This window comes from Plectropomus leopardus, chromosome 19 (genome assembly GCF_008729295.1).
Source record: "Plectropomus leopardus isolate mb chromosome 19, YSFRI_Pleo_2.0, whole genome shotgun sequence".
Lineage (NCBI taxonomy): Eukaryota > Metazoa > Chordata > Actinopteri > Perciformes > Serranidae > Plectropomus > Plectropomus leopardus.
The window spans coordinates 26,501,109-26,519,667 of record NC_056481.1 but is presented as its reverse complement, the minus strand read 5'-3'; the positions used below and the strand labels follow the sequence as shown (position 1 = coordinate 26,519,667).

At 37.8% G+C, this 18,559-nt stretch overlaps 2 protein-coding genes across 2 annotated transcripts; both read left to right on the top strand.

Moving 5' to 3' along the window:
- The first annotated feature begins 1,118 nt into the window (after nucleotides 1-1,118).
- galk1 (galactokinase 1) lies at nucleotides 1,119-17,218 on the top strand. Its single transcript, XM_042508140.1, has 8 exons — nucleotides 1,119-1,458; nucleotides 3,935-4,124; nucleotides 4,351-4,470; nucleotides 5,305-5,440; nucleotides 5,602-5,783; nucleotides 7,272-7,422; nucleotides 8,514-8,676; nucleotides 17,000-17,218. Exons 1-8 carry the CDS (start codon nucleotides 1,294-1,296, stop codon nucleotides 17,072-17,074), a joined length of 1,182 nt encoding a protein of 393 aa, XP_042364074.1. The 5' UTR covers nucleotides 1,119-1,293; the 3' UTR covers nucleotides 17,075-17,218.
- Nucleotides 10,580-16,992, top strand: LOC121958953 (BTB/POZ domain-containing protein KCTD21-like). Its single transcript, XM_042508141.1, has 2 exons — nucleotides 10,580-12,005; nucleotides 14,285-16,992. Exons 1-2 carry the CDS (start codon nucleotides 11,592-11,594, stop codon nucleotides 14,747-14,749), a joined length of 879 nt encoding a protein of 292 aa, XP_042364075.1. The 5' UTR covers nucleotides 10,580-11,591; the 3' UTR covers nucleotides 14,750-16,992.
- Nucleotides 17,219-18,559: the final 1,341 nt, after the last annotated feature.

The following is an 18,559-nucleotide window of genomic DNA, read 5'->3' as shown; positions in this document are numbered from 1 at the left end:
CATTTCAAATATACTCTATTAGTGATACTCAACCTACAAATCTGGCCGCCCAATCATTTTCTAATTTACAATTAAAATAAAGCGATTCACACTGGGAATTGTTTTTGTACTTTTGGTATACATAAGGTGCCAAAGTGCTAATAAAAAACAGCATCAAAATAGAGCTTGTTGACAACAAATATAAACATTTTAACAATCCTAGAAACGTGTTTAATTCCCAGAAAGATCCTAAAATCTAAGAAATGTGATGGAATCTGAAAAAATTCCTAAAATCTGAGAAATGTCCTAAAATTCTAGAAACATCCTAAAATCTGAGAAATGTCCTAAAATCCTAGAAACATCCTAAAATCTGAGAAATGTCCTAAAATCTGAGAAATGTCCTAAAATCTGTAAATGTCCTTAAATCCTAGAAACATCCTAAAATCAGGGTAATGTCCTAAAATCAAAGAAATGTTCCCAAATCCTAGAAACATCCTAAAATTACAGAAACATCCTAAAATCAGAGAAATGTCAGAAAATCCGAGAAATGTGCTAAAATTTCAAGTTCTATCATTAAACAGTAGAAATGTCCCCAAGTCCTAGAAATGTCCAAAAATCCTTTTGAGGCTGCTGCTACTGGCCCCTGGCCAAATTTTGCAAAAGTGACCCCCATGCAAAGCAAGTTAATTCTCCCTTTGCTGTATTAACACAATATGAGTTAATCAGGCAAACTCACCTTACATTTTTTACATTGCCCTCACGATGGCAGGACAGCCATACAGTTAACTAGAAGCATGAATATTTTACACTTAAAGATGAATCAGTGGCGTGTGTCATTCGTAGGCTATTTGACTATTTTTTAAATAACACGATGCAAGAAGCAGCGGAAGAAGGAAATTAGTAGATTTGGAAAATAATTTTAAAGGAACCTCGGCAAAAATGTCAAAAGGATACAGCTTATTTAAAATGATTAAATAATATATGTCAAATCATCATCATCATATCATCATATTATTATTATTATTATTATTATTATTATTATTTATTATTATTATTATTATTATTATTATTATTATTTTCTTTCTCTTTCTGTTTTTAAAACTTTTTTTCTGTGTCATGTGACTTTTTCCCACCATTCACAGCCTCACAATCAACTGTTTGGTCACACCACCAGGAAGTAAAGAGCACATGAAGATTTTTCCATGTCAAACACATACATGTTTCTGTTTGCATAGACCATCACCGCCACGTAGCATCCTGTCAGTGTGTAAGCTTGTTCCGGTGATATAATCGGTGTTTGAAGTCGCGGCGGAGATGGACGGCTCGTGTCCCGGTGTGCCGGAGCTGCTGGCGGCTGCCCGCCGGCTCTTCGCTCAGGAGTTCGGGGGAGAGGCTCCTCAGATCGCGGCGTGTGCTCCCGGAAGAGTCAACCTGATCGGCGAGCACACCGACTACAACCAGGGATTTGTGCTTCCGATGGTAAAATCATGACTCATTCACTCGGTGGCAAACAGCAGACCCCTGCGATTTAGTTAGTGACACACTGCTCCTGTCACACCAAATGTCATTTAATAATCTGACAAATTAATGTTTGAGTGGTGATTGGCGGACACGTGTAATCCTGACATAACCGTGCCTCTTAAAATAACAATTTTAAAGAGTCATTCTGCTGTTCGGCATGCTGCTGTGTACCCAACAACAATTCACTGACTGACCTGCTCTGTGGTAATGTGTCAGCTCTTTGAAACTTGGGTTGACATCAGTTCTTAAAACCTGAGCAAATTGGTTTCTAAAACATGGCAGAAAAAGGCAATGCAAGAAATGTCTTACCAATTGCAAGAAATACGCAAAAGGTGACAAGAAAATTACCTGAATTTTTTTTCTTTATATATATATTTTTAAGGGGAGGATTACTAGAATATTACCCCCAACCCCCCCCCCCCCCCCCCCCCACAAAAAAAATAAATAAATAAAAAAGTACAAAAATAAGGAGAAATGTTTTTATATTTATAAATAGAATAAATTTAGAATTATGTCAAAGATGTAAATATAATAAAACATTAAAATAAATGTGTATATATTCTCATTTTCAGGAATTTTGCATGTTTTTTTTGTTTTGTTATGTTTTTTTTTCACTTTTTATGCTTATTTTCAAATTAATTTTTACCAAATTTTTTTGGTAAAAATTTTTGGGCCATTGCTTTTTAAGTTGCTCGTGGCCTTCTGCCCATGTTTTTGAGAGGAATAAAACCAGTGTGCATGAGCACAGCATTATTGTGGTTCAAAGTATCAAAATTTTATGTCCTGTTTGGTGTGTCACTTGCATATTGAATTTAACAGTTTGAAACCTTGATCTCTTTCAAAAATATAGGAAGAAGGCAATTAACAGCAAAAAAAAGAAATGACCCAAAAATTAGCAAGTAAGTAGTAAAACAGTACATAAAAATTACCTGAAAATGAATTAAAAGGCCTGAAAAATTGCCTTAACATGTAATAATTTTAAAAACATTTTTAATACGTAATTATCGTCATTTAAAATTGTTTTGCCTAGCTTTTAAGAATAATTTTCTAAATCTAGAAAATTACCTGAACATTATTTTTAAAAAAAACCCAAAATGCTAACATTATTAAGTAATTATAATAATTATAAGTCGATTACATAATTTTAAACATGTCATTATGATAATTAGAAAAATGAATTTTTTCCCAATTTTTTTTCTTTTCCCTGGATGTTTATTCTAAGTTTAAAAAAATAAATAAATTCTAAATAAACCAGTATCTGGCAATTCATGGAACTTTTTTTTTTTTTTTTTTTACCAAGTTGCTGAGTGTGTTTCCTTTGTATGTTTTTTGAAAGAAATTGCACCAATTTGCTCAAAGTTCAAAGGTTGAAATACTTGTTCAGGGCCCCTGAAAGCAGCACAAAGTGATGTCATTCAAGGTTTCAAAGGTTAAAGGTGCACCATCACTTTTCTTGAGCTGCTTTCAGACACCTTTATCAAGTATTTAACCTTTGAACTCTCAGCAAATTGGTGCACTTTCTTTCAAAAACATTAAAAAAGGCATGAGCAACTTGGTAAAATGTTCTACATATTGCAAGAAATTTGTAAATTTATAATTAAATAAAAAAAAAAGGTAGGGAAAAACTATATGTATAATTTTCATAGTCACATATTTTAACTCCAGGTTTAATTTGTATTCCTGTTTTTAATTAGTTTTATTAATATTATTAATAATTTTGCTACAATTATTTTCCATTAACATTATGTATTTGTTATTTTATTTTAATTATTCTTTTTTTTATTTTATTCATTCTGTTTATTTATTTTATATTAATTTCTTTTAATACATTTTTGTGGTATAATTCTTGTTTTTTTCACCAATTTATTGCTAAATTTTTGGTCATTTTTCTTCATTTATATTTTTAAAAAAGGTAGAGAAAAATATCTAGCAAAAAAACAATTATTTATAATTATCCTTATTACATATTTGAAATTGTGTTACAGAAGTTTTATAATTTTAAAGCACTTTCTCCGAATATTTTTTGCTTTGTTTTTTTGTTTGGTTTTTTTACTTTCTCTTTATTTTCATTTGTTATTTATTTTTCGCTTTGTTCTGCATTTTTTTTAAATCATAATTATTTTCAGGTAATTTTCTTGTACTTTTGACTAATTTCTTGAAGATTTTTGGGTAATTTCTTCTTTTGTTGCTCATTGCCCTCTTCCCATTTTTTTGAAGAGAAAAAAAAAGCCACTTTGCTCAGGTTTCAAGAGATTAACAAAAGGGCTGAGCCTCCAGAAAAATTTGGCACACAGACTAGTTCCGCATGTCTATCAGTAATAAGCAGGAAACGTTATATTTCCTCATTTTTTAAATGGAGTCTGGCATGATATTTCCCCTCTGACAAAGAGGAAGATGAGCACCCCGCTATGTTTGTGTGTGTTTGGTGAGCCAGGCGCTGCCCCTGGTGACGGTGGTGGTGGGGAGTCAAACCTCTAGCAGGGATGTTACCGTGGTAACAGCGACTGAGGACGCCGATGAGCCTTGGAGGGTGGACTTCAGCCTGCCCAGTGATGGATCGCCGCTGTCTCCAGGGTCACCCAGCTGGGCAAACTATGTGAAGGGTGTCATCCAGCATTACAGGGGTAAACACATGAGCAATGACTGGTCCACTGCTGCAGAAACATCACTTGGGATTTATCATTATTGGGTATCATCATTAGGCTGAGTGAATGAGAGCAGAAACACAGTAGAAGCTTGTTAATCTCACATGTCATCTCCTCCTGTCTCGGTTGGACAGCACAGGACGTATACTGACTGTGTTCTTTCTGTGTGTGTGTGTCTGTGTGCGTGCATGCGTGTGCACATCAGCTGCTCCTGTCCCAGGTTTCAGGGCCGTGATAGCCAGCAGTGTCCCCCTTGGAGGAGGTCTGTCCAGCTCTGCCTCTCTGGAGGTGGCTGTCTACACATTCCTGCAGCAGCTCAAGCCAGGTCAGAGTCTGATCACACCCTCATACCAGTGTCACTGTGATGTTCAGGCGTAAGGTAGAAACAAGTGGATTATACCAAGCAGGACATGTTCCTGGAACAACATCCCACATTGCAATCCTGGACCAACATGCAATTAACCAATCACAGCCCTCTGACATCATCAGTGTGCTGCAACAGTGCTTCTTTCATAATTCCTTTGTGCATCTGCAGAGCTAAACTAGGTTTTTCAAATTGAAGTTGGAGATATTTAACAAAATCCTCAGTAATACTAAACTAAAACCCTCTGAGCTACGACAGGGTTAACTAACTAGGTAGACTATGCCAACAAGTATGTTAGCAGGCTAGAATATTGTTCAGGGACATTGAAGAGTGAGGATTGTATCGTTATTCAGTTGCAAAGACCAGCGATTAACACATCTTCCCCTCCTTATTTATAGCCTTTTCAAAACATTTTTAAGAAAATTTCTAGATTTTTTTTTTTTTTTTAGAAATTTCTAGCATTGGAGGCAATTCTAGGATTTTAGGATGTTTCAAGTATTTTAGGACATTTCTAGGACTCTAGTACATTTTACGGATTTTAGCACATTTCTAGGATTCTAGGGCATTTCAAGGATTTTAGGATTTTTCCTGGTTTTTAGGAAAGTAGTGATCAACAAGCTCTATTTTGATGCTGTTTTATGCACTCTGGCACTTTATGTATAACACACTTACAAAAACAATTCCTAGTGTAAATCACTTTATTTTTATTAAATTAGAAAATAGTTGGGGGGGCACCTGGCACCTTGTTGGGGGCCAGATTTGTATCACTGTTCTATATCTTTGTTTATCTTTCAGATGATGGAGACAAAGTGTCCAAAGCATTGGCCTGTCAGAAGGCAGAACACACTCATGCTGGTGTCCCCTGTGGCATCATGGATCAGTTTGTGTCTGTCCTGGGCAGGGAGGGCCACGCTTTGCTCATTGACTGCAGGTCAGTGTAAACTGCCAGTGAGGGTAGAACAGTACAACATTTTAGGTAACATCCGGGTGTGTATCTTCTTATGTTGCAGCCAAATGCTTTCAGAGGCTGAGAAAAACATCACATCTGCATCCAGCACTGTCACACATGTACTTGTTTGTGGTTTGGCTTAGGTCCCTGGAGGCCACTCCTGTCCCCCTGGCAGATCCAGGTCTGGTCATTCTCATCACCAACTCCAATGTGAAGCACTCTCTGACCGGCAGCGAGTACCCCACGAGACGCAGACAGTGTGAGGAGGCTGCCTCCGTCCTGGGAAAGGACAGTCTCAGAGACGCTACCATGAAGGACCTGGAGGGTGTGAAGTACATTTTGATTCTTTCTGTCCCTTACTTTATTACATTCTGTCTAGCTTTATCCACAACTATGTTGCTGTCCGAATTCTTCGACTTTTCCATTCTGTTGATGTGATTCTGTCTTGTCCTTTCTTCCACTGCCCTGTCTCCCTGTCTCTCGTGCTGCCTGTTCTTTCCCAGTGATGTGGTGTGAGCCTGGCCCTGTTCAAAGTTCAAAAACACACCCAGAAACACCTGATTAAAAACTTTTAATGATTTTTGATTTGCAGCCAAAAGTTCCCCTTCAACCCTTTAAAACCTGAGCAAATCCGCTTGATGTCTTTCAAAAACATGGAGAGAAGGCAATGAGTAGTGTAACAAGAAATTACCCAAAAAATGCTGAATAAATAAATAAAAAGTACAAGAAAAGAAAATAAACTTTTTTAAAAAAATAAGGAAATTACCTGGAAAGAGTGCTTAAATATTGTAATGATTTTAGCATAATGTTAAATATGTGTAAATGTGTGATAATTATAAATCCCTAGCTCTTTAATAGAAATTAAAAAAAGACCTTACCTTCATTTAAATTGACATTTCCAGGAACATTTTAAGCTGCTTAGTTGAGCTACAGTCTGCAAAGTGGCAGCAGCAAAAGCCCTTTCTCTCTTTTTTCCCTCTGTTCATGTAGCACCAATTTTAACAGTATTGGGATCTTTCTGCTGCATAGACAGCCCAGTTTTGTGAAAAGACCATCTTTACAGCAGTGAAGTTCTTCTTTAGGCATAGCAAAGAGGTAGGAGAGGTAACGCTGAATGACCACAGGTTAGATGTTTATGGGCAATTTTAATAGAGATACTCTCCTATCTCCAAACCTGTGCAATAAGACTTTAACACATCATGAAAGTGATCACACCACTAAGATATTTGGCAACTGGAAAACAGTGCTGCAGTGGTGACTTGAACCTTCCATTGGCAAACAGTTACAGTGTACAGCAGTTCATTTCATTTCCCCTGGATGTCCACGCCACACAGGCTCACAAAAGGGTGTGTCTGTGACAACCAATCACACATTTTACAAGAATGTGTCTGTGACAACCAATCACACCGTTTACAGGAATATCACACCTGGCAGCGGGGTCAACCACACATCCTCACATAACTCCTACTTGCTAGAAACTTTAAGGCTAAGTTAGGAGCTCTGTGAGAGTATTCTGTGAATATGGTCCCTGATCCATACGACTCTCGCAGTGCTTTTATTAGCTGCTATGGTAACAGACACTTCTTCTAAACACTCACCAGTTGGTTTTCTAGTTTTAAGGGGTGCTTTTTGTCTAAGGCTTAATACTGGACCAATTTCAAAAATCGTTGTTCCCATTAGTAACTTAGACAGAAAAACATGGGAAAATATGGTCCAGGTTAGAAAATACCAAACTTTCCCTTACACATTCTACACTTCCTGAGCACACTTGGCCTGATGTGGTGTGATGTTTTGGCCTTCCGGATCATTTCAGAGGCAAAGGACAGACTGGATGATGTAACCTATCGAAGAGCTCGGCATGTGATCAAGGAAATAGAGAGAACTGCCCGAGCTGCTGAAGCCCTGAAGAGAGGAGTCTACAAAGAGTTTGGCAAGCTGATGGTGGAGAGCCACAACTCCCTCAGGTACACTGACAGCAGCTGTATCCCATCAATGTATAGAGCAGGGATACTTAACTGGCTTTGCTTGGGGGCCACTTTTACAAAATGACAGGACGCCAGGGGCCTGTTGCAGTGTGTTTCTAGGATTTTTGGACATTTCAAGGATTTAAGGACATTTCTTGTAATTTAGGATGTTTCTAGAATTTTAGAATTTTTCAAGAATTTTGGGACATTATTAGGAATTTTGGGCGTTTCTAGAGTTTTTTTTAGCATTTAAGATGTTTCAAGGATTTCTGGGATTTTCTTGGATATAAGTACATCTCGGATTTTAGGACGTTTTTAGAACTTTAGGACATTTGTAGGATTTGGGGTTTGTTTTTTCCATGGTTTAAGGATACTTCTAGGATATTAGGAAGTTTCAAGGATTTTAGGACATGTCAAGGATTTGAGGACGTTTCTAGAATTTTTGGACATTTTTTCAGATTCAAGTAAATCTCGAATTTTTGGAAATTTCTGGAATTTTAGGACTTTTTCTAGAACTTTAGGACATCTGTAGGATTTTAGGTCGTTTTTAGAACTTTACGACATTTATAGGATTTTAGGATGTTTTTTCTATGGTTTAAGGACATTTCTGGGATTTTAGGAAGTTTAAAGGATTTTAAGATGTTTCTAGAATTTTACAACATTTCTAGGATTTTAGGACATTTTTCAGATTCAAGTAAATCTCAAATTTTTTGACATTTCTGGAATTTTAGGACTCTTTCTAGAACTTTAGGACATTTGTAGGATTTTTGGACGTTTCTAAGATTTCAGGACAGTGCTCAGGTTTCGGGACCTTTCAAGGATTTGAGGATTTTAGGAAGTTTTTCAGATAATAGGAAATCTCAGATTTTATGATGTAGCTTGGATTTCAGTACATTTTAGATTTTAGGACATTTCTAGAACTTAAGGCTATGCGTAAGATTTCGGGATGTTTCAAGGATTTAAGGACATTTCTCGGATTTTAGAACATTTTTCGAATTTTAGGACATTTCTCTTTTAGGACGTTTTCTAGACCTTTAGGACATTTGTAGGATTTCAGGGAGGTGTGTGGTAACGTGTCGTTCCTGTGTCAGGGACCTGTATGAGGTGAGCTGCAGGGAGCTGGATGAGTTGGTGTCTGCAGCCATGGAGGTGGACGGCGTGTTTGGCAGTCGGATGACTGGCGGAGGATTTGGTGGATGCACCGTGACTTTGCTGCAGGCCCACGCCATTGACAGGACTATACTCCACATACAGGTTAGGACACACACACACACACACACAAACTTTGATACATGCATACACTGTATACATTTATACTATATGTAAATGATCAGAATTGTTATCAACAAATGATTTTTGTTTTGAATCCATATGTGGAAAGTTGGTTGATAGAAACGGGTTGATAGCCTGAGCAGTGCCTGTCAGGCGCGTCTGAGCTGCGTGTCAGCCGCAGCACATCTAGAGAAACGGTGGCGCACTGTTTTTTTTACGTGTGACGCTTGCATTTGTTGACTCTATACCATGGACCAACCAATTTATACCGTAGTTTAAAGTCTCCTTTGCCACAGAAGGTGTTTGTTTTACTTCAACTTCCTTGCTTCCCTTTCAAAACAAAAGCTATCTGACTGTGTCTCTGTGGACAGAATGCCATCAGTTGCTGATACAATGCATTTTATTTTGAAACAATTACAGGATGGGGTTGTCAGCTGTGCAGGAGCTTGTATAACTTCATAAATGAGTGAATTATGTGCTTATAAATATGAAAATACAGCACTCATATCAGCAGGAAGTGGTATGCCATAAGGCCCAGTTAAGGCTGGACTGTTTTGATGCATTTTGGAGAGACTTTATATCAGACTGTAAAACACAGATTAGCAGTTAAGACTGGGCTATTTTTTGTTGGGAAATAACGCCCTGCAGTGTATGTCAAGTTTTAAAATGTTATTTTCAGTAAATTTGTTGTTATATTTATTGAGTAATAAAAAAATAATAGTTAGATAAATTTAAAAAATAATCGATAGATTAATCGAAAAAATAATCGCTAGATTAATCAATAAAAAAATAATCGTTAGGTGCAGCCCACACTTTAATGTAAGCTCATTTTAAGTTTTATATCAGTTTACTCTAAAAAAGTATAATTAGAGTACAAAAACTTGAAGTAATAATTTTGAGTACTTGTGAGAAGTACACCTTTTGCAAGTCATTTGTACCTATTAGTATAAATTATTAAAATGCACTTTAATCTTGCTTTTTTAGAAATGTATATACATGTTAGCACTATAACATGTATTTAGTATATTAAGTATATTATTAGTAAAGTTGAAAATTGCACACTTCTAGTACATTAGTAATGGCGGGATACTAATTGCCCTTAAATTAAGTAAACTTTAGTACACTTTTTTACGTGGGTAGTTTTTCAAGATGCATAAAGATAGTGTTATTATCCAAAAGTAGACAACTTTCTCAGCTTTCACACCGAAATGCATCTGGAAAAACAGCTGGGAATGCCTGTGGAGTGGGGCTGCTTTGTCACCAACAGTGACATTAATGAGTGGTGCAACTCCACACCTTGAGCGAAAAAGTTCAAAACTTTTACGTGCGCCCAAAAACTGCCCAAAAAATGAGTTCTGCAGCAGAAAGAGAAATACGCCAAACAGGCACGCTGCACCATAGGGAAACAATGGTTTTGCTTGCAATGCTTCTTTAGCAATGTGTCTTGGTGTGATTGGCACACTAACTAAGGCATAAATTGGTACAAACCATGTCATGCCATCATGTCAGCAGTTCAGGGCTGATCAGGGCGAGTTTTCACTCATATCTGGCCTTTAACAAAGGGCTTCAGAATATCTGAACTCCATGCTGGCCTTAATATGCTTCAGTCAAAATGTAATTTAAGGTTGTGAAATAAACCAGAAAGGATGCAAAACCAAAGCTTATTCGAGATTTTGCAGCAGCAAATACTCATCACCTTCATCCTAAACAAAGAATACAAACTTCATCTATATGTATTCAGTTGGAAAACTGTTCCAGGACTGCACACATACTACTAAAAGGAAACTAGCTTCTTCTCCTCCTTTTCTACATGTTGTCTTCTAGTTAGAAAGTTAGCCAGTGACATCTGAGTGTCATTCTTAGCAGTGGAGGTCAACCACAGCTCTTCACTAAGATAAACGTTTCTGTCTCTTCCTGCTCAGAGTTGCTCTGTGACCTTTCCTAAATCATTCCTAAGCTTGGTCTCCTAAATAACAATTTTTAGGCTAGAAGCTCTCTGGGAGTATTCGCCAGGTGACATCCTCCCAAACTCTGTGTTTGTCTTGTTTCTTGCTTCATTATTTTCATCCATCCCAACAAAATACAGGGCTGCACCAAAGTCATTCTTGCTGTTAATCAGATTGGAAATTTAACTTTTTTCTATTGTGATTCTATATTTTGGAAATCTTTGCATTCTGAAAGGTGTTTGAAATAGAAAAGTGTCTGAGGAGGACATTGCTCATTTGTTCACAAGAGATAAAAGCACTTTCAGTCTGTCACTTTAAGGGGTGCATTTCAGACAAATTGTCCAGTCCCCCGTGTCTTGCTCAGACAGCTCCAGTGTGTGTGTGTGTGTTTGAGAGAGGGAGAGAGAGATCCGGGGGTATGAGCTGAGAATAAAAGCGAGCTTCGTGGAGCCAGAAGTGTCCAGTTATTAGCATGCTGGTCTGGTCACTGTGGCCCTGCCGCCTTTCTGCTGGAGCCCAGTCAGACTGAGGGCCCGCTGTTAGCTGACACCACCCACAATCCTACAGGAGACACAAAGGAGATCAACAAAGACACACATTTAACTGCAGAAAATCAGGGCAACACCTGCATTTATAGCATGCTTCTTTGAAAAAGCAATGAAGGAAAAGAGCTGCAGACTTTTACGTGTCTGAATCTGGGGTTTGGTACATTTTTTCCGGCTTTGGAAACAGACTTGGCAGATTCCCTCGCATCTTTCCTGACTCGTATCCTGGCTACTACTGTGGCGCGCTGACTGTCAAAGGACAGAAGTCTTTCTTGGACACAAAGGAAGCACTTGAAACTTCTACATCCCTCAGTCCTCAGCATTCCTGCCTGGAGCACAAGGATTCTTGTCTTCCCAAAAACAACATCGCAAAATTCAGAGAAAAAACGACAGCTTTGCCTCCAAAATGCTGAATCTCAACTCACCAGACGACAACAGCAACAGGAACTCTCTCCGGGACCCCGTGTCACTAAACGTTGGTGGAGAAATTTACACAACGACCCTGGACACCCTGACACGCTGCCGTGACTCCATGCTAGGCGCCATGTTCACGGGACAAATCCCCGTGTTGCGAGATAACAGAGGAAACGTTTTCATAGACCGCGACGGTAAAGTGTTCAGGTACATTCTGAACTACCTGCGCTCCAGCTCCCTGGACCTGCCTGATGGCTTCTCCGAGTTGGCACTGCTGCGGAGGGAGGTGGATTTCTTCCAGATACGCCCCCTGCTGGAGGAGATTTGCCACTATGAGGCGTCAGTGCCTCTCAGCCTGAGAGGAGGGCCCCTAGGAGCCATGATTGTGGTGAATGTTCACTCCAAGGTATGCTTTTCAAAATTTGTTTTAGATAATGAAATCAGTGGGCCCCATGGAAAGCATCGATGTATATTGTCATCATTAAGATATGCCTTCACTTAAAAAATCCCATGGAACATCTGTGTCTCCATTAATGTCCAAGCGCACCTTCAATTGAATTTGAGTAAATACTATATCCAGAAATAATGGGTTTCTAAATTAATTTTCACAAAATGTAGTATATCTAAAGAGAAGCTTATTCATACAGCTCATTGCTGAGAATCAGTTAGAGATCTGGAGGCTCTGAACTGCTGTAAGCTAAAGCAACAGAGTACTGACTGCTGACATTGTTTTTAAGAGTCATATCGGGTCTGTTTTTGTGAAACTCGGGAGAGCTTAAAGGAACGGTTCAACATTTTGGGTAACACATTTATTAGTTTTCTTGCTGTGTGTTAGATGAGAAGATTGACGCCTCTTTCTGCATGTCAGTACACTTAATACAGATTTCTCACAGTCATGGAAAAACTAGAAAAGTCACGGAATTTCACAGTCACAATTTACAGGCATGAAAAAGTCATAGAATTAGTAAAAGTCATTGGAAAAATTTTGAAAAACAACCAAACATGAATAACATTCATGTATTATATGGGTGAATGTATGTTCAATAGTTTACGATGTAATGTAGGTTTAATATGTGTCGATGTGTGACGCATTGATCGTTTTTATTTATTTGTCTATCATGAAATTTTCTTCATTTTCTCTCTGCGTTCCCATATCTCCCTTCATATATGCTCAGTAGGCATTTCAAATAATTTTTTAAGGACTTTTGGCTGAGCGGTAGGACATACAGCTGCAGTTGGCTGTATTTTCTATTTATTTTCCTACCAATTTTTGATTTTTTTTTTTTTTATAGAAAAACAGGGGTTTGGAAAGCATGTTTTCTTGAAAATGTTTGATATACTTTTTATTTATATATGATATATAACCCCCCACCTCCCCTGTTATTTTTATAGAAATATATATTTAGCAATTTTTATAGAAAACTAAAAAAAAAGATTTTTTTTTTGAAAATGGCTTTAGAATAGATGTCTTCTTTAAACATCACCAAAATTACACCGCTTATCATAGCCAGAAACTGTAAAAACAGAAATTATTATTGGATTTTTAAATCTTCGTCAGTCCTTCAACACATCATTGGGGATGTTGAAATTATGTTTGAATAGAGTTTGAATCTAATATGTTTGAAAAACCCTGGACAAATAGAGCAAGGGTAAAAGTGTATTCAGCCCTTGAAAAGTCATGGAAAATTTAGAGAGTTTTGTACATTGTACTCCCATACACAAAATGTGCACAAAGCTGGAATTGGCTTGCCTGGTTCTGTTTAAACCTAACAAAATCCACCTTCTAGCATTTCTGATGCTTACTAATGAATATTTTATACCTTGTATCTTTAGTCTATAAACAAGTGTTAGAAACAGTCAAACACATGAAGTCGCATACAACAGTGATTTGAGGCTTGAAAGGCTATTTTTTGTTACTTTTGGACAGAACCTGGCTAGCTGTTTTTCCCTGGTTTAAGTCTTTGTGTTTAGCTAAGTTAGCTAGCTGCTGACAGTAGCTTCATAAAAAAATGTACGGGCATGAGTACTATCCATCCTCTCAACTAAGTCTTGGTGAGAAAGTCAATAAGTACATTTCTCAAAATGTCAAACTTTTCCTTTGACCTGAATTAAAGTTTTGATTGGATATAACAAACAAATGCATGTTAATTATACAGGAGGGATAAATGCATATGAATTATACGGGAGGGAAATCCAGGCACTCCAAAAGTGTGAAAAATGTAAAACACGAGCTAAATCATTAAAAAAGCCAACATATCTGAAGCCCTGAGAACCATGTTGACGTTTTTAATGATTTAGCCACTACAGTAAAGGTTATTTAATGCAATTCCACCTCGTTCTGCATGTTTTGCACACTTTTGGAGTGCATGGATTTTCCGACTGTTTAAATCCTGTTGGTTCCCATTTTCTAAGAGCACCTTGATACAAGCAACCAGTCATCTCTCTTTTTTCTTAATGCATAAGCATGTTTTAGTGTCTATCAGCCTGTTTTTTTGTGGAGAATTCCAAAACTATAGAAAAATGGCCTTTATTAACCTTTTGGTAGTCAGTCTGTGTTTACCATATCTACAGTATACGAGTAGAGGATGTGTGTGTTTGCACATTCAGAGACATGGACAGACCGGTTCTTTGTTTGTGTACACCCTGGAGAATGTGTCGTCAGCATAATCTGCCCTCTCATTCCAGGTCCGCGTTCTCCACTTTAACTTACGCCACGGGCCGGAAAACTATGAGCTTCGCACATGCTCAGTGCGAGCCTTCACAGTTGACCTCTTTTGTACTTGGAGAGCCTTCCTGACCCTTCTTTGCGAGCACTTCTCCTACAGAACATCCCAGGGTCTCACAATCCCCCGTCCATGCAACCCGAGGTACAACAGGCTCAAACTGGAGTGGGTGCCGAAGCCTGATGAACTCCCGCAGGAGCAGTATGACAAGCAGTGCTACCGGGGGCTGACCATCTCTAACCCTGAGGTCATGCAGTTTGATGACATCATGAACATGCACAGCAGCCCTTGTGATATCACAGACATGCAGGGGTTTGTGGAGGAGCTGCTGAAGGTGTCTCTGGCTGAAGGGTTCAAGGTTGACTTGGTCATTCCCGACCCGGCGGAAATTCTTAACTGCACCTCACTTCGGCTTGTCAAGTGCTGAGCTCCGGGCAGAGAACATGAACTGAAAGCACCAGAAGATGCCAAGCTGATGAACTGTGGTTCATTATCTTTAATGATAGCTATACTGGTTAGAGTTAGGATTAACCTTTTAAAGTGGAGATAGGATGCAAATTGTGTCTTTGAGGTCATTGAAAATGTCTCTGTGGTATTGGTATCTGTTCTTCAATCATAGAGTTTAGCAAAATAGTAAGTAATAGTGCAGTGTTCAAATAAGGGCCCTTTCACACCTAGCTCTTTTGGTCTGGACTTTTGGACTTTTCAGTTGGATCCGAACCAACATTACAGGTGTGAAACCTTCAAACAGTTGAACCTTGATCCGACCAAAAGAGGTGGTCTCAATCAAACTGTACTACGGTTCAGTTTGGTTCTGGTGTGTAAACGTGCTGGTTTGGATCAGTTACAAAAAGTAGTGGGAGGCTATCATCAAGTGATAAGAGTCGTGTTGAGCCTCAGTGCATAGTGTTTTTTTGGATGAGCATCTCACTGTGTGACTGCTGCTACAACATACGTCCACAAACCAACCAATAGAAATGCAGCATGAAATGACACATTTGCCAGTGTAACACTGCTAAATGCTAGTAGATGCTAATAAGTACTTAATTCAACTTCTCATTGCAAAATTGGTATGCCAAGTTGGCCTCTTTTGCCCAGCCGCGACCATGCCCACGTTCTCCTTAGCTTGGGTGGTATCACGGTATTATGGTACATGGTCATTTAAAAATCCTGAAGGTATTATTTTCAATACCATCATAAATCTAAGCACTCTTATTTCTATTTAACTCATTGTATGTAGTGCACAGCATGCACCACCGGAGCTCAGGCTCTGGTCTCTATTAGTGGAATGGGCAATTGAGCTGGAAAAACAACAGCGACACCTAGTAGTGCAGGGAGAAGTTACAGGACTGTAAACAGCTGGTGGACAGCACACAGAGAGAGAGACTGTGTAGAACAATGGCATGTTTTTACATCTAACTCTGTGAATTAAGGATTTATTTCGACCAAACCTGAGCTGGTGATTGTTTGAACAGTGGATTAACTAACGAGATTACTAACAAGAGTAACCAAGATGGTTTGTTTTATTTTGTTTTTGTGGTGGTGTTTAATGAGTTAATGAGGCACAGAAAGAAAGTTGAATTTAAACGGTGTACATTTGTATTTCTCAGTTTTATAGGGAAAATAGGTGTGAAAATATTACCTATTGTAACATTTTGTGTGGTTCTGTTGTGTATTTATTAGTCTCAAAAGCTGAAATTAAGTAATGCACTTAGATCTGCACACTAGCCATCATAAACCCTATACCGTGGTAAAATTACAGGATACAGATACACTAGCCAAGCCTAGTGTGTGGTTTCGCCACAGAGAGAGTGAGGGTGGCTGCAGTCATAGCAGACAGGCGTTGGCAGTTGGAGCAGAGAGGAAATGAGCAGTTAAGCTGTCAAGAAGAAGTAATTGTACAGTTTAATTTGTCTGTGAACAATAGCACAAATTGAGGTAGCACATGGGGCAAGGAAAAGACGACTTTATTAAGAGTAACAAAAACTCACATTTTTTTCAAGAGGATGAACTTTATCCAGATGTGTTAGTCCATCTTTGAGAAATTCAATTTAGTACGATTGCAGTCGGATTAACATGCTTACATGTATTTTAAAAGTCCAATTTTAGTTTTACTAATACAGCAATTTGACTTTTTTTTTTAATCCTGTAAACTTACTGAATAGGTTTTTGAGATTTTTACTCTTTTGCAAACTACAAAAAAACCCAACCTGCACCAACTCAGTAAAATTAGCTTATTTTCAATTAAACTGTGTATTTCCTTGTGGAGGGGCTTTGTCTGTTTGCCCTTTCAATGACTTACAGGGGCAGTTGGATGAGTTATGAGCACGATTGTTGTCTGGAGGGGTAAAGGATGCGTCTTGACTGAAAAGGGAAGGTGTCTCGTTGTGAAAACAAACCCAGCAGTTCTTTCCTCTTGCTCCCTTTTTAAACTTCCTTCCTTCCTCGGACTGTGAGAGACGTGAGGAGCAATGAATGGCTCTGCAGCCCTTCTGGATGGACGGTCTGGTGTTATTGTTCACATTATGCACAGTGGATAGCTGCTAGCGTATAGCTGCTGTGTAATGCTTAGCTCAGTTTTTCAATTTTCTTTGAGATGCATTATTGATCGAAGGTTACCATGATTTAATGTACTCATTGTGTGTGTTTGTATGTGTGTTTATTTTTTCCAAAACAGGAGCGATACAGTGGAACGCCGACTTTCTATGTCACAACTCCGTCAGAAGGAGCTCGAGCCCTCAGTCTGTCCTGACCTTTGTCAACACATCTCAGCTACGTAAAGCATTTGTTTCTCTTTATAGGCGTTTCTATTTGATTTTTCTGCTCAATTTTAACTACAAAAATAGAATGATACGCTGTTATGCAGACTGATTAAAACACATTTTTTGAAACCTGAGCAAATTGGCTTGATTTATTTAATAAACATAGGAAGAGAGCACTTAGCAACGACAAAAGAAGTGATAAAAAAAATGGCAAGAAATTAGTAAAAAGTTCAAGAATTTACCTAAAAAAAATTAGTAAAATATTATATATATATATATATATATATATATAAAAAACAAGGCAACCAAGACTTAGAAAAAGTGCTTAAAAAAGTAAAAATAATCTTAAATATGTAATTATGATAATTATCAATACATTTTCCCCTATATTTTTTCTTTTTTAACTGGGTAATTCATCACCAATTTGCTTGGAGTTCAAAGGTTTAAATACTTGTAAAAGGTGTCTGAAAGCAGCACAAGAAAAGATTTGTCGGCCCAGTTTTCAAAAAGTTAATGTGTGGTAAACAAAAGTGCCTTCACTGTAACAATGCCTTCTCTTTATTTGATTTTTTCAGTTATTTAATGCCATAATAATCACCCAAATAACTCGCAGCAACTGTTTCCATAATGAGGACTTACATATACAGTGAAAATATAGGCCCCTGTGAAATAAATCATGTTTTAAAAAATTTGAAACATTTTAAATATGACATTTCTTAATATTTTTTCATTTAATGTCTTCTGACTAGCACATTTAGTGAACATAGTGGGGTATTAAGCAGCTAACGAACCAGACATATTTCTGTGGGGTTGGTGAAGACCAAAAACGAAGCTAAAAGGAATATTTTATTAACATTCCTCTGGTGGACACAAACACGTGATGATAACATTGTTCATTGTCTGCTGGATGTGTAAATGCCTGTGAACAAATTAGTATTAACGGTTTTGTAAGGCAATAAAATAGTAGTTGATTTGAGGTTCTCAACAGTGGCTAAAAGTGAAGTAAAAATTGATGCTTAAAAGGCCCTGCACGCTCACACAGGTGTCTTTAATTATTAGGCTAATTAGAGCTCTGCTTGATATAAGAACTGTGGGATGTCAGTAAATTCAACATACCAATAAAAATTATGCTGCAGCTTAAAATGAAGGTGTCCTTGCTCCACCTGCCCCAGGTGATGAGGGAAAACACGTGTGAGATAAGCCATGTGTATGTAGGGGCCTTTAAGTAGTTTTACTGAAGTTTATTTCAATTAAGCTCTTTTTGTTGTTTTCAACTAAATAACATGACAAATTTTGCACTTTTCCTTTAAAATGCACACTGGAAGTCTTATTTTCAATATATTCTGTTATTTCAGCCTGCCCTTGTTCAAAATGAAAAGATATGCTGTATTTTGGATGGAATAAACAACATTTCAAATTATATTTTGCTTTTGGGTTCTTGATTTAAAAAAAAAAAAAAAACAAGCTCCATGTCT

Bases quoted from the DNA above. Each gene is read 5' to 3' on its own strand.
- LOC121958953 (XM_042508141.1), top strand. From the start codon at position 11,592: ATGCTGAATCTCAACTCACCAGACGACAACAGCAACAGGAACTCTCTC. The intron at 12,006-14,284 runs GTATGCTTTTCA...CTCTCATTCCAG, and splicing joins TGGTGAATGTTCACTCCAAG to GTCCGCGTTCTCCACTTTAA.
- galk1 (XM_042508140.1), top strand. From the start codon at position 1,294: ATGGACGGCTCGTGTCCCGGTGTGCCGGAGCTGCTGGCGGCTGCCCGC. The intron at 4,125-4,350 runs GTAAACACATGA...TGTGCACATCAG, and splicing joins TGTCATCCAGCATTACAGGG to CTGCTCCTGTCCCAGGTTTC. The intron at 8,677-16,999 runs GTTAGGACACAC...TTTCCAAAACAG, and splicing joins GGACTATACTCCACATACAG to GAGCGATACAGTGGAACGCC.